At 43.4% G+C, this 25,853-nt stretch overlaps 1 protein-coding gene across 4 annotated transcripts in view; it reads right to left on the reverse strand.

Annotated features, from left to right (window-relative positions):
• Positions 1–8,169: 8,169 nt before the first annotated feature.
• ZBTB2 (zinc finger and BTB domain containing 2) overlaps positions 8,170–25,853 on the reverse strand; it is a 28,633-nt gene continuing 10,949 nt past the window's right edge. For 2 of the 4 annotated variants that reach the window (XM_061428315.1, XM_061428316.1), the window contains exons 2-3: positions 16,978–17,162; positions 8,170–10,942 (exon numbers count right to left, since the gene is read on the reverse strand). In XM_061428315.1, coding sequence (XP_061284299.1) covers positions 9,571–10,942; positions 16,978–17,150 — 1,545 coding nt within the window. In that variant the 5' untranslated portion in view covers positions 17,151–17,162 and the 3' untranslated portion in view covers positions 8,170–9,570. The other 2 variants (XM_061428314.1, XM_061428317.1) reach the window with 2 other exon arrangements.

Genomic DNA, 25,853 nt, shown 5'->3' on the forward strand with positions numbered 1-25,853 from the left:
TACCATGGATTTTCTTTCTGTAATTTCACCTTAATTCAATTTTGATTGCTCTTTACCGTCGTGAGATTCATCACGCATTTCACTTCTACTTTTAACTATACGTAATCATCCCTTGCGACACTGTCCACAGAGCTTCCTGGGACTGTACGAGTGCACAGAAATCTCTTCAGTGATTCTTTAGCTTTTCGGGTTAGGGACCCCTTTGATTAGATGCTCAGTAAGTCTCTGGCTGACATCCAACCCCACAAATGAGCACAGTTTTATGCAGTTTTTGGATAGCCACACTCTGAAATCCCAACCGGGAACCAGAACCAGAGTTAGAAAACCCTTATCTGACAGCAGAAAAGGAAATGGGCACAGCGCAAGGATTCCCAGGAAGAGGCTGGCACCTGAATGTGACCAGTGTCACAGGGAAGAAAGAAAAGGAAGCCGCTTAGTGGTGCCTGACTCTTTAAGACCCCATGGACTGTAGCCCACCAGTCTCCTCTGTCCATGGGATTCTCCAGGCAAGAATACCGGAGTGGGTTGCCATTTCCTCCTCCAGGGGGTCTTCCCAACCCAGGGATCGAACCCGGGTCTCCCACACTGCAGGCAGATGCTTTACCCTCTGAGCCACCAGGAAGTCCCCTTAGCCACCCATATCCTATTGTTGGTGTCACATGACTGCACCTCTAATGTGATTCTAGGGATGAATCTGCTGGGCAGCCTGGCACAGTTTTTGTACAAATGCAAGTTCCTCATTACCAAGTTCCTTACCATCTCCACCCTATGGTATATCGCTGGAATTAGGTAAATGACTTGGCTCTCCTTTTATAAATTAGAAAATTGAGATATAGATCACCTGTCCTTATGCGATCACACAGATTGTAGCTAAGGTGACCAGGACTTAGAGATGGCATTGTAATGAAAATAATATAATCATGACTCTTTTTTTTTTAAGTGCTGTCACAGCTTAGAAATCACCTCCCGACACACACACACACTTTTTTGATGTTTAAATATTAACAGGCATCTGTATAGTGCATGCCAAGTTGATTCAGTCATGTTTGAGCCCACCAGTCATGTTTGAGCCTACCAGGCTTGATTCTCCAGGCAAGAATACTGGAGTGGGTTGCCATGCCGTCCTCCAGAGGATCTTCCCAACCCAGGGATTGAACCTATCTCCTGCATTGCAGGCGGATTCTTTACCTGCTGAGCTACCAGGGAAGCCCCCATCTGTACAGTATCCAAAGCAATCTCGTGACTTTTTGCATATTCTCCTATTTCTTGTTGACATGAAAAATTTTAACACAAGAGAAGTATTACATCCAACCTTAAGAGAAACTTGCCTATAGATAGTATTCATATTTGGAAACCAGAGTTGGAATAATATTTCCTAAATGACGAAATTAGGACTCAATATGTTATTTTCCAACAACAGGATATGTTTGCTAAGTCCTAGCACTAACTGGCCCCTCTGCTTTTTCTTGTTTGTTCTAAAACTCCCACATAACCTGATATAATTAACAAGCACAGAATACTTTACATTAGGTTAACTTAAAAACCACATTGTGTTTGATCCTAATTACGCTTGTTAGCCTCAGAAGCTCTCCTAATTCCGGGAAAAGCAGATGGGGTTGTCTTTAGGACTTAAAACCTGGACATAGAGTTCCTTGTAAAGGCTTTATGGAAAGGGTACAGCCGCATTGGCCAGTGGACCATTTTAAAGAGTGGGATTTAAACTAAACGGTTACTAGTTTAACAGAGAAGAGATGCTCTCCCAAGGCAGTGTTGGGATTCTGCCTGTCAAGTGCCCAATTCTGCCCACTCCCCTGTCAAGTTTTGGTTAGGGTATTAGGGGTGTGATTAGTGGTTAGGGTGTTAATGAGTTGGGACCAAAGATACTTGTGATCCTGCAAGGCCCAGGACAACCCTTCTTAAAAAAGGAAGTTTCTACCTAAAATGCCAATGCTTCTAGAGAGTTGCTACTCGAGAATTAAAGATCAGAGGTTAGAAGGAGACTAACATGTTACTATGGTAATAGCTATCATCACCACCACCATCATCATCACCAGCTAGCAAGAGATAATTGTTGTTGTTTAGTCACTAAGTCGTGTCCGGCTCTTTGCGAACCCATGGACTGCAGCACATCAGGCTCCTCTGTGGGATTTCCCAGGCTCCCATACTGGAGTGGGTTGCTGTTACTGGAGTATATTAAAATAGTGACACTTTGGCTTGGAGAGCTAAGAGGGAAATCAAGAGATGGTTAGGAGATGAACTTAACAGGACACAATACCTGATTAACTGTTGTGGGAATACCATGGCGTGAAGAATGAAGTTTCTGGGGAATTCTCTGGTGGTCCAGTGGTTAGGACTCGGTGCTTTCACTGGCTGAGGTTCAATCCCTGATTGGGGAACTAAGATCCTGCAAGTTGTGCAGCGTGACTAAAAACAAAAACAAACCAAACAAAAAACCAACACAAAAACAAAACCCCTTCAATCCCTTCCCCAAATAAAATGACAAGCCTTGGAAAAAAAAAAAAAAATGAAGTTTCTGCATTGCCAAGATGGATGTGGAGACATGGGTACATGAGCTTCCCTGGTGGCTTAGATGGTAAAGAATCTGCCTACAATACAGGAGACTGGGGTTCGATCCCTGGGTCTGGAAGATTCCCTGGAGAAGGAAATGGCAACCCACTCCAATATTCTTGCCTGGAAGATCTCGTGGATAAAGGAGCTGGGTGAGCTACAGTCCATGGGGTCTCAAAGAGTCAGACACGACTGAGCCACTGACACACACTGAAATGGGTAGAGGTGGGCAATGATATTTGCTTGGAAAACGTTCAATTTGAGAGTCCTATGAGATTCCCAAGAGAAAATGCAGGATCAGTAGCTGGATATATGGGTCTTAGAAAAAGACAGAGAGACATAAACGGCTCTTCTGTCCTCTCTATGCCCTGGAAGAAACAGAAGGGAGAAAATAACCTACACAGATCCCTACGACATTGCTTAAAAATCTCAGGCACAGACTCTGGTGGCAAAGAAAGATGAGGCTTACCCTGTCTCAGCAGTTTCCTCGTTTCAGAATGTATGACTAGGTGCTTCGCAAGGTGCTTGATAAACTAGAAAGCAAAATGCACCATAGTACATTAACATCAGTAATTAATAAAACCACCCACCAGAAGCAACCTGATGACAGTTGTAATTAGATAGATTCAGAATAATGATGTTGCTGTTTCTGAAATATTAATACCATAAACATCTTTTTTCAGACATGTTCTTTTTGTGCATCATCTGCGTTTCTTATCTTTCCTCCTCTCCCTGTTGCCTTCTCAGTTTCTGCGGTCTGCTAGCCCCTCTTCTAGGGTGGAGGTGGGGGGCATGCACTGTGGGGGAGGGGCTCTGGCTGGAAGGGGGCCAAGCCTGCAAGGCCTCTCCCAGGGCTCCCTAGACCGTGCATCTTCCTGGTGCCCAGTTCTTTCTGGCTGGCTACCTTCGGACCTTTGTCTGTTTCCGGGCATCTTCATCTAAATGGAAGGATAAAAGGATTATTTTGTCTTTTGCTAATCAAAAAAAAATAAAAAATCATAGAAATAAATGGCTAACAGCAAGGAAGGATTTCCTAGGCAGAGAGATTTCCTAGGCAGAGCCCCTCCCCCACAGTGCATGCCCCCCACCTCCACCCTAGAAGAGGGGCTAGCAGACCGCAGAAACTGAGAAGGCAACAGGGAGAGGAGGAAAGATACGAAACGCAGATGATGCACAAAAAGAACATGTCTGAAAAAAGATGTTTATGGTATTAATATTTCAGAAACAGCAACGTCATTATTCTGAAAGGACCCTGGATGGGGAGACCTGGACTCTGTAATGACCACCATTTGTTTCCTCATCCAGATCTTTGCCTCTCTTAGAGTAAGGAAGATTGTCTAGGTAGCCTCCTCAAAAACTAGTTAGGGTGTTTAATTACTTTGGCTGCATTCTTTTCTGTGCTCAGATTAGAGGCATTCAGAACGAGAACAGAGAGGTTTAGAACAAATCTTGTGCAATTGTTAAGTGCGTCCGACTCTGCAACCCCATGACTGTAGCGTGCCTAGAATAAATCCTGCGCTGTGCTTAAGTGCCCAGTCGTGTCCAACTCTTTGCGACCCCATGGGCTGCAGCACGCCAGGCTTCCCTGTCCTTCACTATCTCCTGGAGTTTGCTCAAACTCAGGTCCACTAAATGCCATCTATCCAGCGCATCCTCTGTCATCCCCTTCTCCTCCTGCGGGGTTCTCCAAATTTTGCTACTAGCCTCATCACCATCATCCTCTTTTGGGAACCTGTTCAACGTGCACAGTCTTGGGCCCCACTCTGAACCGACTGAATCAAATACTCTGTTGTTGCTGTTGTTCAGCCGCTAAGTCACGTCCGACTCTGTGACCCCATGGACTGCAGCCAGGCTCCTCTGTCCTCCACTATGTCCCCGAGTTTGCCCAAATTCATGTCCATTGAGTAGGTGATGCTTTCTAACCATCTCATCCTCTGCTGCTCCCTTCTCCTTTGCCTTCAATCTTTCCCAGCATCAGTCTTTTCCCATGAGTTGGCTCTTCACTTCAAGTGGCCAAAGTATTGGAAAGCTTCAACATCACATACTCTACAGTCTGTTTTATGAAGCCCTCCAGAAGATTCTGATGTGCTGAAGTTTTAGAACCTCTGTGGTAAAGGCAATAAATCAGATTTAGGTTCATCTCCTCAATAGCAGCATGAATAGGTTAACAGGTGAAAAAGTTTTCCCTTTCAGATACTTACCCCTTTCCTGACAACCCTCCCCCCCGTCACTTCTAGTCCACAAAGATGTTTGCACATTTGGGAAGGTAAGAGTTGAGCCACATGGTTTGAATCCTGACTGGGCAACCTCAGAAAATTGGTTAACTTCTTTGGGCCTCAATTTCTTTAACTGGAAACAGCACCTGTGTCTGACAGGACAGCCTGGAGGAGTTACTTTAAACCTGGAGCACCCAGACAACCAGTACAGGATCTTGCCTCTGCGTGCTCAGCCCTGCAGTGTGTAATGCCTTCTTCATGAGGTGCGATCTTCCCAGTAATCAGGGAATTTAAGCAGGGCAGGTTTGACTATTTTCCAGACTAGCACAAGTTTGAGTCAAAAATTCACAGCTACTTTTTATGTTTAAAACATTTTGTCTGAGAAGAACGAAACCATGGAACATCATTTCACCCTGGTCCTTTTTTTTTTTTTAAATACTCTAGATTCTCAGTTTAATTTTTATTTTATTTAGAGAGCTAACAGTTTCATTTAGAGAGTTAACAGTTCAGTGCTGTTCTTCCAATTGTGTTTTGGGAGAGCTAGTTCTAGAAGAGGAAGTTTCATCGATCAGTATCTTAAGCTCAATAATTTTTTTTTAATCTGCTTAAAGATTTCTAGGTCTGCATCCTTCTTACCTGCAAGTGATATATAGCAATAACTTGTTCTGGACCAAAATGGAGGAATAAAGCAAAGATTGTCATACAAAATGCAGTCAACCTGAAGAACAAGTTAAATTGCATGACAAGAAACTGTACTCCCTGTTCTCATACTTTATCTTAGAATTAATTCCTAGTGGATTAGTAAGAGAGGGCTTCCCCTCCCCCATCACAATTCCCAGCCAAATTTCAGGAGGTACCGCGTACATACCATCCTCTGTAACTATCCTTCTAAGTGCTTCTATCTCTTTAAACACAGCAATTTGGATTTTCCCTGAAATGTGTGACTGAGGTCTGACATTCTGAAATTGAAGCATTCACTTTGGATGTTTCAGCCCTTCCCCTTCTGGCAAGGTAAAGTTAACAAACAAGAATAGTGACCGGTTTTGTGACTTTAACAAGGCTTGAGGTCCACCCTAGACTCCATTCTTCTGTTATTATCCAAGCTACCTTGTTAATTTATTTCTCAGCTTAATTGAAGGATAATTGATAAATACATTTTAATGGAATGCTTTCTTCCCATTAAGCCCATATTTCCTATGGTAACATAAAATCCTACAGTTCCTACAAATCTATTTTTTAGCAACATCTGTTGAATGAATCATTTATTGTTTTCCCCAAGAAAGGAAAAGTAATAGACCCAGTGGTGTTAATAAGGGCTAGAGTGTGGGGGAAGTGTCAGTTACTCAATCCTGTCTGACTCTTTGCAACCCCATGGACTGTAGCCTGCCAGGGTTGGCCATAGGATTTCCCAGGCAAAAATACTGGAGTGGATTGCCATTCCCTGCTCCAGGGGATCTTCCCAACCCAGGGATCAAACCCATGTCTCCTGTGGCTCCTGTACTGCCAGTGAATTCTTTACTGTCTTGAGCCACCACAGCAGCTCAAATTCATCCTGAAGCTTAGGGTGTTCAGATTGCTCATACCTTCAACTGATATGGCCAAAGCTTATTTCAGCTGGTACCATCAGATTTCCCCAGTGGTCCAGTGGTTACGAATCTGCCTGCCAGTGCAGCAAAATCCTGCTCCAGGAGGATTTCACAAGCTTCGGGGCAACTCAGGTTGTGTGTTGCAACCAAGGAGCCTGCACACCCTGGAGCCTGTGGTCTGCAACAAAAGAAGCCACTGCAATGAGAAGCCTGTGTACTGCAACTAGAGAGCAGCCTCCCCCGCCCAAATTAGAGAAAGACTGCCGGCAGCAATGAAGACCCGGTACAGCCAAAAATTAGATATATGTTTTAAAAATTAAAAAAAAAAATTGGTACCATCCAAACTCAGAATAAAGTGTTAGTTTATAACCTCTTGGGGTTAAATGGGAACAGAGCATCCCAGGGTAGGGTTGGCTTCTTTATCTGTACTCGACTTTTGGTTTAGGGAGGGAATCGGCATTGTCCAGGTCTGCCACACGGAAGAGGCGGCTGCAAGCTGTTAAGAGCGCCTGCACTCCAGCAGGGGAACAGAGTGCCTGCCCTTTTCATCAGGATGCGGGCGTTTACCTCTCCTTCTTCACCTATCAGATCCTTAGTGATTCCCATGACTTCCTGGTCTTCAAGACCCCCTTGTCTGCCAGAAGGGCTGGGAGGCACACTCTGATTTTCCCTTTCAGATATTCACTGAAGCTAACTTGGCACAAGACTCTCATTTAAATTGTAAGATGTAAATATATAGCCCTTTTCCAAGGGCTTTCCTGGTGGCTCAGATGGTAAAGAATCTGCTTCCAATTCAGGAGACCCAGGTTCCATCCCTGGGTTAGGAAGATCCCCTGGAGAAGGGAATGGCCACGCACTCCAGTATTCTTGCCTGGAGAATTCCATGGACAGAGGAACCTAATGGGCTACAGTCCATGGGGTTGCCAAGAGTCAGACACAATTAAGTGACTAACACATACACACACAGCCTTATTGAAGGTTTTACTTTCTGTGGTCAACCTTCATCCTATTAAATGGAAAATTCTGGAAATAATTCATATGTTCTAAATTGCAGCCATTCTTGGTGGCATGATGAATTCCTGCACAGCCCACTCTATCCCTCCCAGGTGTCAATCATCCCTTTGCCCAGTGTATTCTGCTCGATAGTCACTTAGTAGCCATCTGGGTTATCAGATGGACTGTCAGAGTACAGCAGTGCTCAAGTAACCCTTATTTTACTAAAAATGGTTCCAAAGCACAAGAGCAGTGATGCTGGCAATTCAGCTATTTTCTTACTGTTTAATTTATAAATTAAACTTAAGTATGGATGTATAGGAAAAAACATAACTTCTATGGAGTTTGGTACTATCTGTTCACATTCTTGGGATGTATCCACTGAGGGTAAGTGGGGAGGGACTACTGTAGTTTTTTTAATCAGTGGATTATTTGTATTTAATAATCTAGGTTGATATAGCCTATATTTGTGTCATCTTTAGGCAAACACTTTGACCTCTTTTTTCCTCCTTTAACAAAAAAAAAGTTCAATAAGTCAATGTCCAAACTAACTTGTGGTCAAATTTTGACTCTTCATAGCTTCTTCTTATATTGTTTACTCGTTTGATTCTCACAGTTTTATGATCCAGTGCAGTTACTGTCTTCATTTTACAAATAGAAAAGGTACCCCCCAGGTTAGGGGAATTTGCCCAGAGTTCAGCAGGTACAAGAGGAGATACAGCAATAAAGTGACTTGGGCAATGTTCTCTAATCACCCTTCCTGCCTCTTTTTTTGGCAGACAAAGTAATACAGAGATAAAATCATATACCCATTTAATCAAATGTTTATTCAATGAAAGTATGTATAAAAACTTTACAAATCTTAGAACGCAACTATACATGAAGTAGGATGACGGGATATTCAGTTTTTAACATACACATACAGCACAGTTATTAACTGTTCTTCCCTTTCCCCTTCGGTCCTTATTTCTGGCTCCTGTTTTATCCTGTGAGACCATTCTGTTATTGGCCTAAAGGAAGATCAATGGACAATTTTTACGGCTTTCAGGCCAATGGAGGAAATTTCAGGTTTTTTTTTTTTTTTAATGGGAGACTAAACATCAAAATTAAGCTTTTTCCCAAACAGCAATTTTTTGTCCTGATTTTTCTCTGCCATTTTTGATGCTTCAGTGAATGTTGCCAGTAACTATCAGCATTAACATTTAAAGTCATTAAAGTTCCTACATTTGCTCACAACTTTCCCTGTAAGATGCATATTCTTGTATCTCTCCCCGACCCCTGCATACTCACACTGATTTAAAAGCAGTTGACTGGTGCTAAAAACAAATTTACCACTGGCAACTGCTAGAATGGCATATTGTTTTCTATTCAGAAAGACAATCTATAGAATGGTACTTTCAAGTCTGATTTTTAAAACAACCAAGAAATTTGTTGGAAACTGAAACACATATTTTGTTGTTATTCAGCTTTGAAAAAAGCCAGCAATTAGATAAGGCATGTGCATTAATTCACCTGTTTACAGCAAGTATCCACGCATTTTCTCTTCCAAACACACAGACCCACAGCTTGTCATGTTTCACCCAAAAATTAAGATTGCCATCACATTATTACTTTTTCTCTTTTGTGTTTTGTTCAAGCAGATTTCTCAACTAATGATTTTTCCTAACTGGACATAATCTCAAAGGATGCATTCTGAAATAAGACACCTGGAGGATAGCTACTAAGAATGTTTTCTTGGGTTTGAAGTTTCCCCACACCTCTAGATTTTGCATAGTTACAGAGCCCCACTGTATCTCTAAGAAGCATGCTATATTTTTCAGACATTGTCTTTCTGAGAAGGGAGACTTATTACCCAGGGAAAGTCATAATTTTAGCTTGCCAAATTGCATTGGAGTTGTTTTGTTATGTTATATACCCTTCATTAGTTCCAAGTAGGTTTTTAAATCATCTAAAACTTCTCCAAGTCTATGAGCTTATAAGTACTACTGACCATTATCTTTCCAATATCCCCTGAATTAAAGAAATATGTTCCAGGTTTATAATGCACAGAGCCTTTAAGAGGAGGGGCTGGGGACGGGGCAGGAGGGGTGCGGGGAATGGGGCCGGGACCTCTCTGTATCATGCCATGGAGAACAAGAGTTCTGAATTGGGGGAAGGGAAGTAAGAGAGTCTTTGTAAAAATGAGTTTTTAAAAAGATAAGTAACATTCAGTCTAACAACACTGTTTCCTGTTCCTTTTTGATGGAAGCCAACACCGGGTGGTCGGGTTCCGTCACTTCGGAGTCCCCACTGCCCAGGAGAATGGACCGCCCCTCCTCCAGGGCGAACACGTCTGAGTTCTGGTTTTGGCATGAATGTTTAACCACCTCGTTGGGAGTGGAGAACGTTTTGTCACACAAGTTGCATTTGTAGGGTTTGTTCGTCTGTACCAACATGTTGTCCATCTGGCTGCCTTCCTCAAAGGTGCAGAGCTCCAGAGTCTGTTTGTCCACCATGGTGTAGGTGTCGATGCTCTGGTTGAGGCACACGTGGCGGGCCGCCTGGTTGGCCCTGCAGAAGCTCTTGTCGCACGTGCTGCATTTGAAAGGCTTCCCGGTGTGGATGTACATGTGCTCCCGCCAGTGGCTTTTCTGGATGAACTTGCGGCCGCAAATGGTGCACTCGTACTTGCGCCGCTTGACCTCCCGCTCCTGGTCCGCCTGCTCCAGGTTGTCAATGTCCGCGATGTCCGAGGGCGGCGGTGTCTCCGAGTGCGGCTGCCCATCGATGATGGGCGAGTCCGAAATGTGCTGGAGCTCGCTGTCGCTGATGATGCCAGCCTCTGGCACTTCCATGGCATCTTTGCCGAGGTCCGCCGCGTTGCTGCACAGGGACAACGGCACGCGGCTCTCGCCAGGCTGGCTGGCTGTGAAGGGGACCCCCGTGTGAATCTGGAGGTGCTCCCGCAGGCTGCTCCGCAGCGTGAAGCGCCGCCCGCACAGGTGGCAGGCGTAGTACTTGGGGAAGCTGCCGTTCCTCTTCATGATGCTCGGCTTGACGTGGGCGATGGTGAGGGGCGCGGGCTGCTCGTCCGAAGAGGAGGCTTCCAGGTTGGTTTCCTCCCCGGGGGGCGGGGGAGGAACGGGCGTGGAGACGAGGTCGGGCGACAGCGAGGTCTGCAGTGGGTCTGAGGGGGTCATATGTGTCCGGTTCACCTGGCTCAGGTTGGAGGGCAGCTGGGAGAGCTGGGAGGCCTCGGGCCCCTGCTCCTGGCTCATCCGGGTTGCCTGCGGCCGTGGCTCTCGGCCAAGTTTCTCAGGCGCCGAGGTGATCTTGGTGGCTTGTCTTAGCTGGTGATCTGCGATCTGAATGCCGTACAAGGATGACGCCAGTGGGAAAACTTGGTCGGGATGAGAAAAGGCTCCTTGGCTGGCCAGGCTGGCCTCCTGGATCAGCGGGTAAGCGTGCAGAAACTTGATGCCCTGCTCCAGCCGCACCGGGTCGATCAGCTGCGGCGCCATCTTCCCTGTGTACATGAGGTGCAGGAGATAGCTGAAGATGTCCGGCTGGATGTCGGTGGGTTTCAAGCGGACACACTCACTGAAAGAGACAAGAGAAAAGTCTCAGTGGATGTCAGTCAGTGACTCAAGTGATTCCATAAAACCCGAGAGAAAAACCAGGAGGGCTCTTACGGAGGCAAATGAAACAAGACCCATCTCCCATATCTTACTGTGAGTTTCATGAACTGGAACACTCAAAAGGGTGTTCAATGGGAACGTATGCAATTTAATTCTAAAACTTATAGGTTTCTTAATAGAACAGACAGGAATACAATAAAGATATTTTAAAGGACCGAGAAAGGGTAATTCATGTTAAAGAAATATGGTATCTTAACTCATAGACTCTTGAAGTAGTCTTTCTCCTAGTAACCTATGTAAAATTGTATCATTTATAAACAACTGTATTTTATGGAGAGGATCCATTGTTGAGTGGCCCATGACCCAGTAAATGGTTAAGAATCCCTGATGTGCATATCTTTCAGCTAAATGTCTAGGACTTTATATTGATTCAATGCCATCTGGAGCGCAACAGATCTTTTAAGATTAAGAGTCACACAACATAACGTAGGGGGGTTAGACTGGTGCCTAAAAGCAAGACCACAAAAGTAAGAAAAACTAAATCTCCTGTCCCTGCTCTGAACCCCTCTGATCTCTCCAGCACGAAGGGCAGAGTGCAGCAGACCTGGGAATAATCAGGAAGGCGAGCCACATTCCAGCTCCAGTGGAGTCTGATCACCATCCCAGTATCGCTGGATTGCATGAAAAGCAGTTATGGGACAACTCAGTTGTTTATCAAATACAATCATCCTCATCATTGGAACTGCAGCTGGGATTTATAGGCATTTTCTCATTGAATTGCCATTAATTTGCATTTTAGAGCTTCCCAAGTGGCACAGTGGTAAAGAATCCGCCTGCCAACGCAGGAGACTCAGCTTCAATCCCTGGGCGAGGAAGATCCCCTGGAGAAGGAAATGGCAACCCACTCCAATATTCTTGCCTGGGAAATCCCATGGACAGAGGAGCCTGGTGGGCTACAATCCACCAGGTCTCAAACAGTGAGACACAACTGAGTGACTCAACAATTCACCTTTACAGATAAGGAGTTGAGGCTCAAAGGGATTTATACTTTGCTCAGTATCAGTGTTAGTAAGTGGTGGGACTTAAATTTGAGTCTAACTTCTAAGCCAAGACACCAAGATTCTTTGGACCATTAAAACAATCCTGTGTAGAAGAGGCAGATCTGGAATGATGATTGATATGGAAACCGAGATTCCCCAAGGTTCAGTGGCTTATATAAGGTACCAAAAGGAGTTGTGGCCAAACTAATGGTCTAACTTGCAGACTTCAGTGTCTGCATCATCCTAGAAACAGAGTGCAGATTCAAGCAGTAATAAAAGCTCCCGAGAACCCTCCCTAAATCATCAGTAAATAAACCTGACACATCACCATAAATCGATGAGAGATAAAGATCTACATGAGGTGTAAGTGCTGTCACCTACTGAGTGAGTATATTCTACTGACAATGCATTTTTCAACCTCAAAGACATCTGCCTTGAATGCTTTTAGAATTTATAATCATTTTTCATTATACCACTTATTACTATTATGACTCTTTTTGGGTCCTTTAGCTATTTATTGTAAGTATTTTCCAATATGCTAAAATAGTAACAGTATAATCTCTTCTAAATTTAGTATTTTATTCTGTTAAAAAAAGGGGGAGGCAAGTGACTATTAAATGGCTTTTAAAGCTATTTGTGATAAAATATACTTGAATAATTACTGTATTACCATCAATGTGTATAAATTTCAAGATGCCTGCATACAAATAATCATGTGTAAAATGTCTGACTATAAAGTATAGAAGGCTTTATAGAATATATTCTTTATAAGCAAAGATCAAGCATAAACTAGTACCCCTTTGACAACAGAAAGGGAAAGAGTTTTTGTGACTGTTTTTAAAAACACACAGATCACTCATGTCTTTATTTGGAGACTTTTTTATAGTCCTTTCAATTATTTATATTCCTTTAAATAGGAATGCCAGTGCAGGTGGTCCTTTCCTTTAAGCCAAGGTAAATGCCAACAATATTCTGTGTATAGTCAAACATATTGAGATGCCCTAGTGAAATTCAATATTCAAAATAAACCTTCAGGGATTTGGTATGGTGAAGAAAACTTTCATAATGTAAACAGTCAACTCCGCATTGAAGACTGAACTGGCGGGGAATCTTTCCAGGGCCGGGCAGAGGCTAGAGAATGGGAAGCCACAGGCCTTGAAAGATGCAAATCACCCCCAGGAGCCCAAAGGGCGCCTTTTGTTCTGTGGGGACTTGTGTGTTCAGTTGCTCAGTCATGTCGGACTCTTTATGACCCCATGGACTGTAGCCCGCTGGGATCCTCTGTCCATGGGATTCTCCAGGCAAGAATACTGGAGTGGGTTGCCATTTCCTCTTCCAGGGGATCTTCCTGTCCCCAGCTTGAACCCATGCCTCCCGGACCAGAATTCTCTACCGCCCAGACACCGGGGAATGTTACCATCTGTGGGGATGGAATGTTCCTTCAATCAGGAGGAAGGATGGTGAGTCCCCCTGCCTCCATGCCAAAGAAAAAGGAAGGGCGGAAATCCCAAGCCTGGCTAGATTTTTCAGCCTCCATGAAAGGTAAATCCCTAGCGGGGTCCCTTTCCAGAAAAACTCTGTTGTAAATTTTATTATTTCACCTTACTGGTTATTGTATAAGTTGAGTTGTCCTCTGTCTATTGACTGTGAATGGAGATGACTGGTTAGTGAGCCTCTCAAATTTTAATGAACTTTGTGCAATTTCTGAGGGCAAAGAAGGGATGGGGTTGGGGAGGCCCCATCCACACTTCAGCCAGGCTTACAGGGAGGAAAAACTCCCGGGGGACAGGTGAGGAGCCCCAGGCAGAAAGCAGTGGGGCCCTGGGGTTTGCGGTCAGCACCCAGGGCCCGGGGAGGTTTCCAGACACCAATTTATTTTGATTTGTTCATCTTCATCTTTCTTTTCCTAAAGCAGAAGCACATAGACACACTCAAGACACTTAAAAAGTTATTTTAAAAAGCTCCTTATGTCACATTCCAGCCATCAGTGTCCTCCATGGCTATCCCTCCCAGGCAGCCAGACCTCCTGTCAAATTGCTCGGCTTGCTCGAGGCCACTCTGGTCATGTCCCAGGCTTTGGGGAAGGAAACTGCTGTCTACAATATACTTACACATAAGTGGTTTAGTTTGCAGGTGTATGTTGGACGTAACACTTTTATGGAGGAAAAATACAATTTTTGCACAAGCTACAAGCCCTTCCTAAAAACTTCCACAGTCATTTACATTTTTAATCTTTCCTTCACTAGACCCTTTAAAAAGTAAAGGATGGGCTTAAAAGACTTTGAAAATAAGGATTTAAAAATAATGTTTTAAAAAAAGTAATGTGAGAAGCTATCAGAAGTTATTCTTAGGAAGCATCCATAAAGCAGAGACATCTAGTGGTAACTGCAGACATAAAACACGCTCTGTGTGAAAAACTATTCTTGGTCTCCCTACAGTTGCTGCTGTTGTTCAGTTGCTAAGTCACGTCCGACTTTTTGTGACCCCATGGACTGCAGCACCGCAGGCTCCCCTGTCTTCCAGTATCTTCCGGAGTTTGCTCCACTTCATGTCTATTGGGTCAGTGATGCTATCTAACCATCTCATTCTCTGTCACCCTCTTCTCCTCCTGCCTTCAATCTTTCCAGCATCAAGGTCTTTTCCAATGAGTCGGTTCTTTGCATCAGGTAGCCAAAGTATTGGAGCTTCAACTTTAGCATCTCTACAGCAGTCAGCAGTTAAAAGCAGGGCTCTGCTCTTTGCCTAAGCATTCTCCCTTCGCAAACAGTACATGCCAGCTCCGGGGCAATAACACACTGCTGCTTAAACTTCGGCCCCGATACCACACTCCTTTGTTAGAATGGTATTTGCTCACTGCTCTACACTTACACTTCCTTGGGATCACAAAGAGTCAAATAGGACTTAGTGACTGAGTAACTACACTTACAGTCAGTTTCCTGCATCTATTTAAAAATCATTACATTGTATTCTTTTATTCCTCAAAATGCAAACCGGCCCCTTGGCAAGACAGTTTAATTCACTGTGTTGAGACTTCCGGTATCCATTAGCAATAAAGGAACAGGGGGCATCCTTAGGGTCCAAAGATAAAGCAACCTCCACCTGCCACTAATCCTATTAACCACCCATTCTGCTCCTGCAGACATCTATCAAGTGGCTATTATACACAAATCCGTGAACTACAGGCTGTGACTTTCAAAACATTTGTAGAATGCCCTCCAGCATCTTACAAACAAGGAAGGGAGGCAAGGACACAAGTAACAACAACAAAGGGGAAATGTGTTGCTCTTACAAAATGGCTTTGAATAAAGTGCTCTGAGAGGTTAAGAGAGAAAAGACTGATGGCCTGATCATTTCAGCTCACTCGATTGTTGGAGGGGTGGGGGTGGGGGTCATGGAGATGACCTACAGCCACGGACTATGGCTCAGGGAGTGGGCAAAGGCCAACAAAGTGTGGTTCCAGTGGGGGATGGAGTGTCCTGAGGGGGTGCCTTCAGAAACTGGCTGGAAGGAGGTCAGGCTCCCTGCCTGCTGGGCCTTGAAAGACAGAAAGAAGAATCTGTGCGCTACTTTGACATGTGATGAGTGTCCTCTAAGGTTTCCAATCAAAAGAATAACACAATCTGATAGGTTCTGGAACAAAGGCACATGCCAATCAAAGCAGTGCTTAGGAATATTAATCTGATAGTAATATGGAAAATGATTAGGAAAAGGAAGTGAAAAGGGAAAGAAAAAACGAATGTGAAAGGTAATTGTGAAGAAAACATGATTTGGGGGCAGTTTTAGAGAGACTTTAAGTATGGGTTACTTGAAGATGAAAAAATAAAATAGAGAAGCCAGAGGCACTTCTGGGCAGACTTAATTCAGCTGTAGTCATGCAAAATGAGATAAAAGAGGATATTTAATTCTAGATGTCCAGCAGACAGCTTGGGGCCTAGGGAAATAAAGAGTTCTGGAGACAGAGAAAGAGCAAGGCCAGGGCTGTGAACTGGTTTCCAGTACAGGCAAGGTCCAGGAAAAGAGAAGCGCCCGTCAGGAGAGGCAGAGAGCAGCGAGGAGACTCAACTCACCAAAACTGCAGGAGGCGCCTGTGGAGAAGGCAGAAGAACAAGGGGGATTCAGAGTCATCAAAATGCAGACAACCCTGAAGAAGGAAGGAAACAGGCGCAAATGCTGCAGAGGACACGGGCAACAGTGACTGGGAGGACGGCGGGGTTCTGATGAAGAGGTGACCTTGGGAGAAATGAGGGCCGTGGGGCGATGGCATGGAAACCGCAGTCCCCGTGGAGACAAAGAGTGCAGGATGAGGAGTGGGGAAGTGAGGCCATAGGTCACCCTCTGAAGAACTTTCACAGTGCAACAAGGAGAAGCAGCACCACCAGGCAGGTGACAGCAGTGTCGCCGAAGTGCTGAGCCTTCACAGACTCGGGGATGCCCGGGAGGGTACCAGTTAAAAATGAAAAATGCAGAATAGAAACTACGGCGAACCTGGGAACACGAGGGCAGCAGGAGGATCATCTTCCTTAGAAACCAGGGGCTCTTTTCTCGAAGACAGGACAGATGGGGAGAAAAAAATAAGGAGATGGAGTCATTTTAGGGGAGAAAAGAAGGACACGGTGGGAATTCATGCTGTCAAGCTTCTCATTAGGAGACTAAAGATAAATACTCAAAGTCCAATTGTGGGTAGGGGGAAGGCGAGACTCAGGGCAGGGCTGGAGGAGGACGCTGCTTTCCTAGTGGACCCAGGCTGCTGATCTGGACTGGGCGGGGGAGCCCCAGTGCGGCTGATTGGAGGTGGAGGGGCTCCCTGAGGCAGGTGAGGTCACGAGGGACTGGGAGCCTAGGGAGAGGTCATGAGAACCATGGTCCTGATGAGGGCAAAGAACAGGTTCAGTGGGAAAGAGGGCCGTGGAAGGTCAGAGGCTACAGTCATTAGATTATTATCAACCACGTTAGTTACCTGGTCTGATGGACAAACAACATCTTAAAGTAATTGGAGAATGAAGCAAGAACTGATTTGTGTGCCTTGAAGTACACATCGCCGATGGCAACCGTGCAGTCACACAGGAAACCAAACTCTCGCTGAGCGTTTAACTGTTGCAGGAGAATAAGTCCATGGTTGGCCAAATCCATTTTTTAAAAAATCTGCAAGGCAAACAATTTTTTTTTTTAAGAAAGGTGGTTCACAAATCAGTATGTGTCCTTATAGTCACCAACAGTAATGATCACGGCTAATAGGTCAGGCACTGTTAGAAACGTGATATAAATTCAGTCTTCACAACAGCCCTGGCAAGTAGTTCCATCATTTCTCCCATCTTACAGATGATGAAACTGATGGGGAATTCGGGGACTGCATGCTTTGCCCGAGTTTATACAGATGGTTTAAGTGTGGGAACCAGGAGCCAGACTTGAATAGTCAGCCTGCCAGACAGCAAACATTTCTGGGTCTTTGAGTTTAAGATTTCAAATGCAAATTCTAATGATCCATTAGAAGTTGTCAAACCTTCCAGAGAGATGAGTAAATTAAGGTGCTGGTCGGGGCACAGCAGAGTAAGACAGAAAGATCTCAGTAAGTCTGGGCAATACTCCAGCTCCTGCTGTGTAGACAGGGAAGCCTTGGCAGGGCTCTAATAACCCCCACATCCCTTATTCCTCAAGGGTTAGGACACAGGACAGGTGCTCTTCTCCCTCTTTTGTGGAGGAGGAAATGGGCTTCGAGAAGGGTAAGTAGTTAGCCAGGGCCATCTGGTCAGATGGTGGGGGGCGGGGTGGGGAGTCAAAATTTAGATCTGAATCTTCAAAATTCTAAGTTCATTATTCCTCCTTCACTCCAGCAAACCACATAGCCTCAGTCTAACTGTATCAAGGGAACTGCTTCTGGGGGAGCGAGTACATTGCATCAGGAAACTGCTCCTTCCCATGGGCAAATAGCATTCATAAAAGCCGAGCACACATACATCAACATTATACTTAATAACACAGTTAATGGTGAGAAAGAGCAAACGCTTTCTCCTTACAGTTGAGGACAAGGCAAGGATGTCTGTTCCCACTATCCAATACAGTATACTATTCAATGTAATTGTTTTAGCCAGCACAATAAAGCAAGCAAGGAAATAAAAGGCTTACAGACAAGAAAGGAAGAGATAAAATTGTCCCTATTTGTAGATGACATGACTTTTACATAGGAAATCTCAAAGTATCTACCAAACCTCCTGGAATTATTAAATGACTTTTGTCATGCCACAGAATACAAGATAAACATATAAGTCAATTGTAATTCTATATACTAATGCTGAACATGTGGACACAAACTTATTTATTAGAAATAAATCATTTACAATTACAAAAAAATGAAATACATAAATGTTAATCTAACAAAACATGTATAGGACTTGTATACTGAAAATTGGAAAAGGCTCATGAAAGAAATCAAAGATCTAAATAAATGAAGAGACATGCTGTAGGAAGACATGTAGACATGTTTAGGAAGACATAATATAAATCAGTTTTCTATATTGATATATGGCTTTGCTATAATTCTTATCAAAATCCCAGCAAGACTTTTTTTGTAGATACAGACGAGAGTACTTTAAAGTGTTTATGTAAAGGCAAAGAAACTAGGATAGCTAAAACAGTGCTTAAAAAGAGGAATAAAGCGGGAGGAATCAGTCTAATTTTGAGAGGTGTTACAGAGCTATAGTATTCAAGGCTGCACGGCACTGACAGAGGGATAAACACACAGATCAGTGGAACAGAACTCAGGTGTAGACCCACGGAAATATGTACAGTAGATCTTTGACAAAGGCACAAAAATAATTCAGTGGAGAAAGAACAATTTTCAAAAATGCTGTGGGATCCAATGGACTCTCATAGACGAAAAAGAAAGCAAAAGGAAAACAGAAAGAAAAAGAATTTTAATCTGTCTCATATCTTACATAAAAATAACTCAAAATGCATCACAGATTCAGATGGAAAACACCAAACTATAACTTTTGAGGAAAAACATGGGACAAAATTTAAAGAGGCTCTAGGATTCATCAAACATACAGCCTATAAAAGGATAAATTGATAAACTGGACTTCATAAACATTAAAAGGGCTTCCCAGAGGGGCTCAGTAGTAAAGAAAGTGCCTGCCAACACAAAAAACTCTGGTATAATCCCTGGGTCGGGAAGCTCCCCTGGAGAAGGAAATGGCAACTAACTTCAGTATCCTTGCCTGGGAAACCCCATGGACAGAGGAGCCTGGTGGGCTACAGTACATGGGTCCCAAAGAGCTGGACACAACAACTAAATAACAACAAGAAAAATTAAAATCTGTTGTTCTGAAGAAGACCCTGGTAATAGGATGAAAAGGTAAGCCAAAGACTAGGAGAAAAAAAATTGATAAAGGACTAATATCAAGAATATATAAAGAATTCTCAAAACTCAATAGTACAAAAACAATTGAATTAGAAAATGGGAAAAAGACTTGAAGTGACATTGCACCAAAGAGGATACACAGATGGCAAAATAACACGTGAAAAGATGTTTAGTAGCGATTAGGGAAAAGCAAACTAAAACCACAGTGACGCTCACTACATGCCTGTCAGGGTGGCCAAAATATAAAATATCAACAAGCAAATGCTGGCAAGGATGCAGAGAAATAGACTACTCATACCATTGCTGGTAAGGATGCAAAATAGTGTAGCCACTCTAGAAAACAGCAATTTCTTTTAAATCTAAGTATGTAACTATGATGCTATCCAGAAATTGTACCCAAGGACATTTATCCCAGAGAAATGAAAACTTAGGTTCATACGAAAACCAGTACTTGGATATCCACTGCACCTTTATTCCTCAGTCAAAAACTAGAATCTACCCAGATGCCCTTCAGTTAAACAGTTAAACAGCGTGGTATGCCCTAACCACAGGAAACTACTCAGCCTTAAGACGAAATGAAGTGCAGCAACCTGGGTGAGTTATGTCCCTAAAGGTTACATACTGTAGGATTCCATTTACGTAACATTTTTGAAAATTACAGAAATGGATAACAGGTGAGTGGTGGAGGGGCCAGGGGAGAGGAGGCCAATGATGTTTGGCTGTAGAAGGGCAACAGAGGGAGCCGTGTGGAGACAGAAATGTTCTGCAGCTCAACTGTGTCAGTGTCAGTACCCTGCTTATGATGGGAGCAGAATTTTAAAGGTGGTTCCATTAGAGGGAACTGGGTGAGGTGTGCATGAGATCTCTCTATATTATTTCTTGCGACTGCATGTGAATCCACAGTTATCTCAAATAATTGAAAGAGAAAAGCTCATCACACATTAATTAATTAGATTAAAAATGGATAAAACTACGACGCTTAACTTCAGAATCAGGAAAGTGACCGTGGAGAAAGAGTTACCAATAAACTTAAAGACAAAAACAGACACAGAAACATCGGTTCTTGCTCAGCTGGTGCTCAACTCCCCAACCTGCTTCCTGTTCTAGAGATGATCTGGCAGATTCAGAAATTGACAAGTGTGCCCTAAAATAAACGAGCAAAGTGGAATGACACTTTAAGAGACTGATCCGGTTCACAAAGCAAGACTCCAAAATGTCAAGTTTTGTGTTTTCTATCAAGGGCTGATCCAAGTAGGAGAGGCAGGAGAGCCACCCATGTTGGCTGTAGCTCCTGAGTGTGAAGACCTGGATTATAGCCTCACCTGCACGTGAACACTGATGGTGTGGATAGGGAACTTAGTTCCCCAGTGTCTTCTGCACAAGTCAGAGAAGGCAAAAGCACTAAGATGAGGAAGAAGAGACAGAGAAAAGGCATGAGGCTCATGATGAAAGCCAGAGATGCTGCCAGGGGGCAAAGTAACTGCGATGATGAAGAAACACACTCTAATCTGACCAGGATAGAACTCTAGAAACTAGTCTTCAAAGCTGTTCTCTGAAAAGTGCCAGAACACTAACTTGCCCTTCTCTGCAAAAAGTATCTACCTTTTAGAGAAAACTGGGCTGAGCTGCTTTATCATGGCCTCTGACTCTGATCATGAACACATCCACGTTCAGGCAGCTTTGGGTGTCACTTTCATTGACAAGTATAGTAAGGAATTACTGTTTATCTTTTGATGGCAATAAGAGGTTATTGTTTATGGAATGTTCACCATTAACCATTCTCTTCATGCCATTCATTTATTTTCACACTAATGAGCTATGTGAGGTCCTGCTACCCACTGGTAACTCAGACAATAAAGAATCTGTCTGCAATCCAGGAGACCTGGGTTCAATCCCTGGGTAGGGAAGATCCTCTGGAGAAGGGAATGGCTTACCCACTCCAGTATTCTTGCCTGGAGAATTCCATGGGCAGAGGACTCTGGTGGGCTATAGTCCATGTGGTCATTTAAGAGTCAGACACGACTGAGCAACTAACACTTCAGTATAGAGACGGTACCCACATTTTACAAAAGAGGAAACAGGCTTAGAGAGGTTAGGTAGCTTGCCTAAGATTACAGAATCCATAAATACAAGAATTGGGACTTAAACTGGAATTCATTTGATTTGTTGGAACATACTACATACAAGTATGTTAGTTTAAAATTAATTGGAGATTTTTAATGGCTATTTTAAAGTGTAAACATTGCTGTAAGAGATTCAAATATTAAGGATACACACTAGCATTCATCCACTCCCAACTCTACCCATTTCCCCACATTCTAGCCAACACTGGGTATTAACACTTTTTAAAGACTCTTTGCCAATATCACTTTTTACTTTCCATGAATTTGATGAATTGAAGTATATTTTTATTTCCTCTTATTTCTCTTCATAAGTTTTGCCCATTGTCTATCAGGTTATTTTATTTTTTCCTTATCGAACTATAAAACTCTATGTAAAGAAATGAGCCCTCTGTCATGGATATTGATGATAACATTTTTCTTACTTTCTTTTGATTCTGTTTTAGAGAATTTTTGACATATAAAATTTTCACCAAATTTATCAATATTTTACAGGATGATTTTGAGGTTTGGGGTTATTACATTAACGAATATATATCATCTCTTCAATTTAGCAAAACGTATGGCTCCCCACCTCATTCCATCAATAGACGAACATAAGTATCTTATTCAGATGATAATAAAACAATGATAAAACTGCAAAATGTTTCTTTTTAAAGAGGGTCTACTAGTTATTTTAGGATCTCAATTTAGGACCATCTAGAATAAAAAAAGAACTGAAAGTGTTTTTCAAATACAGAAGGAAGAACACGTGTCTAGAGTCTCTGAGAAGAGGAAAAACAAAGAAAATGTGTCATATGTTTTCCCCCAATTCACATTGGGGGAAAAACCCATATGCATCAATTTTTTAAAATCTTAGAGACCAAAAATGTCTTTCTCCCCACCCCGACTCTTTCGTGTATGAATGAGCATGAGAAAAGGGGGTAGGATGGGGTACTGGGCCCCTCCTCCATCCCCGCCCAGCTGACAGTACTGCTCTAGCCCCAGCGGTCCCCTTCATAATCGTTTCCATGAGGCTTTACTTGCACAATGCCGCGTAGGCTGAGGACTGAGCGTCTTCATGGGCTGGCTCTGCTCCAGACTACCCTCCCTTTGTGGAAATGGACATCTGCTCTTCCCACCATCGACTGCTCACCCAACCGCATCACTCCTGCTGCCCTGTGTTGCCCACCAAGGTCACTGAGGGCCTCTTCCCCAGCCCGATGCAAGAGTAGCTTCTTCGACCTCTCTGCGGCATTTAATATCCTTCCCTCCTGCTCCATAAATATTCAGGCCCTGCTTCCAGGACAACACACTCTGGTTTTCCTCTCACCTCTGGCTATTTATTCTATTTTAACCCCCATCAAGGTTCCTCTTCTGCAGATGCTCCTCTGCCTTTGGTCCACAGCCTGCTTCTCTGCAGACTCTCCGTGGTGATTCAATCCACTCCCACTTGGCTGTCCCGCACAGCCAATTTAGGGCTGAGCCCTAAATTCAGACTAGGCAAATCAGCTCAAATCCCCAAAGGACAATAAAAGCCATCGACACAAACCCACTCCATCTGTATCCACAGCTCAGCGCATGGCGCCATCATCCACCCCTTGACCAAGGCAGGAACCCATGTCGGTCAGACACCCACATGCCACCAATTAAAACTCTTCATCCCACCCCATGCCTTAACTCTACCTCCCTGCTCATCTCCCTGTTTCCAGCTCCAGCCTCTCCCATTTATCCAAACAGAACAGGTTAGCTAGAACTGTCTCTCCCAGGGCAAATCTGATGTTACTATCCTGCTGAAAATCCTCTTGAGTCTCCCCATGGCTTGCAGGATGAAAGCCACACTCCTCAGCATGGCTTGCATGACCCCAGATGACCCCACCACTGCTCACTCTGCACGCCATGCTCTAGTGCTAATCTCAACTACTGGTTTCCAGACTTCTGGGCTGCCCAGACCTACTAAAAACCAACCAACCAATCCTGAAACTGGGGGTCTGACAGAGTGTGCTCCCTCTTTATTTTGCAAGAAAATATATCAAATATTCATATACCTATTAGGGATGGAGGGCTTTTCTACATAAAAAGATGGACATAATGACAGAATATACTTCTAGAGGCAGGACAGTGGCACTGTATTCAACATATGGAACATACGCAAAAAAATTACAACATAAAATGTTACTTTATGACACTAAGCTATGTATAATTGTTTTCTGGATTCAAGACTGTCCGTATAGTAGTCTTTACCAAGTGATCATCAAGTATCCCATTTGTTCTAAAAGTCCAAGCATTATCACAAATCCAGTTTCATTTGAGTGTGTTGATGACAAGGGAGATAAAATGATGTATTTTACTCACTTAGGGAATTGGATGAACTGGGAGATGAGCTGCAGTTTTCTTTGCCCAGAAGATCCTCAATGCCCAGGCCATTCTTGGGCTACTAACAGTACATAACCCTCACTGCTCACAGGCCTCGCTCTCAAAGCTGAGCAGCTCAGCAACCTGATTTCTACTCTCACGGTCAGGAGATGGGACCAGTTTGAACTGGGCCTTGGAATGTGCCCCTTGCAGAGGGACCCACTGCTGACGACCTGTCCCTTCCCCTACCTCTACTTGTCCTCTGCAAAATTCCCCTGACCTTCAAGACTGGAGGGTCTTTTTGCCTCCAGAGGACCCATGAACCTGCCTGATGCTTTTGGAAAGTTGGCATTGAGTCTTACCATTTATTGTTTTATCTCATGTGCCTAAGCATACTCTCTGGTGTTCAGTATTCATTAAACGAATGACTATATGTTTAGAGAGAAGAGTGCTGAGTTCTAATCACAGATTGGCCCCTGACTAGTTGGGTGATTGGGGTAAAAGTTCAATTTCTATTTTTCCTAGATTAACCTCAAATTCTCATCAATTTAATGTGTGCTGTATTTTGGAAGAAATTTTCAATTTTAAAATGTCACCTCATGTTTCTTCATGCTAGTAATTATGTTCTTAACAGTGCTTTATAGTTTATAATAACCCTTTACACACATAATTTAATCCTGATCAATACCACAGTATACTGTCTTCTTACTATTTGTTTCATTGCTAATTATAATGATTAATAATCAAAGCATGTGGACAGTGACTGCAGCCATGAAATTAAAAGACACTTGCTCCTTGGAAGAAAAGGTATGACAGACCTAGATGTATTAAACCTAGTGAATTAAAAAGCAGAGACATCACTTTGCCAAAAAAGAGATATAGTCAAGGCTATCATTTTTCTACTAGTCATGTACAGATGTGAGATTTGGACCATAAAGAACAAACACTCTCTTTCAACAACTCAAGAGAAGACTCTACACATGGACATCACAAGATGGTCAATACCGAAGACAGATTGATTATATTCTTTGCAGCCAAAGATGGAGAAGCTCTATACAGTCAGCAAAAACAAGACTGGGAGCTGACTATGGCTCAGATCATAAACTCCTTATTGCCAAATTCAGACTTAAATTGAAGAAAGTAGGGAAAACCATGAGACCATTCAGTTCAGTCACTCAGTCGTGTCCGACTCTTTGTGATCCCATGAATTGCAGCACGCCAGGCCTCCCTGTCCATCACCAACTCCCAGAGTTCACCCAAACCCATGTCCATAGAGTCGGTGATGCCATCCAGCCATCTCATCCTCTGTTGTCCCCTTCTCCTCCAGCCCCCAATCCCCAGCATCAGAGTCTGTTCCAATGAGTCAACTCTTTGCATGATGTGGCCAAAGCATTGGAGTTTCAGCTTCAGCATCATTCCTTCCAATGAATACCCAGGACTGATCTCCTTTAGAGTGGACTGGTCAGATCTCCTTGCAGTCCAAGGGACTCTCAAGAGTCTTCTCCAACACCACAGTTCAAAAGCACCAATTCTTTGGCACTCAGCTTTCTTTATGGTCCAACTCTCACATCCATACATGACCACTGGAAAAACCATAGCCTTGTCTAGACTTGCCTCATGGAATCTGTAAATAAGTCTCATGGTTGTCCAAAAAAAAAAAGGGGGGGGGTAATACATGTAAAGTACTAAGAAGGCTTGGAATAGAACAAGTAATTATAAATGATTATTTTTATTAATTGGCAGAAAATGAAGAGGAAATAAAAAGCCTCTTGATGAAAGTGAAAGAGGAGAGTGATAAAGTTGGCTTAAAGCTCAACATTCAGAAAACGAAGATCATGGCATCCGGTCCCATCACTTCATGGGAAACAGATGGGGAAACAGTGCAAACAGTGTGAGACTTTATTTTTTTGGGCTCCAAAATCACTGCTGATGGTGACTGCAGCCATGAAATTAAAAGACGCTTACTCCTTGGAAGGAAAGTTATAACCAACCTAGATAGCATATTCAAAAGCAGAGACATTA

Source organism: Bos javanicus, chromosome 9 (genome assembly GCF_032452875.1).
Source record: "Bos javanicus breed banteng chromosome 9, ARS-OSU_banteng_1.0, whole genome shotgun sequence".
NCBI classification, from domain to species: domain Eukaryota; kingdom Metazoa; phylum Chordata; class Mammalia; order Artiodactyla; family Bovidae; genus Bos; species Bos javanicus.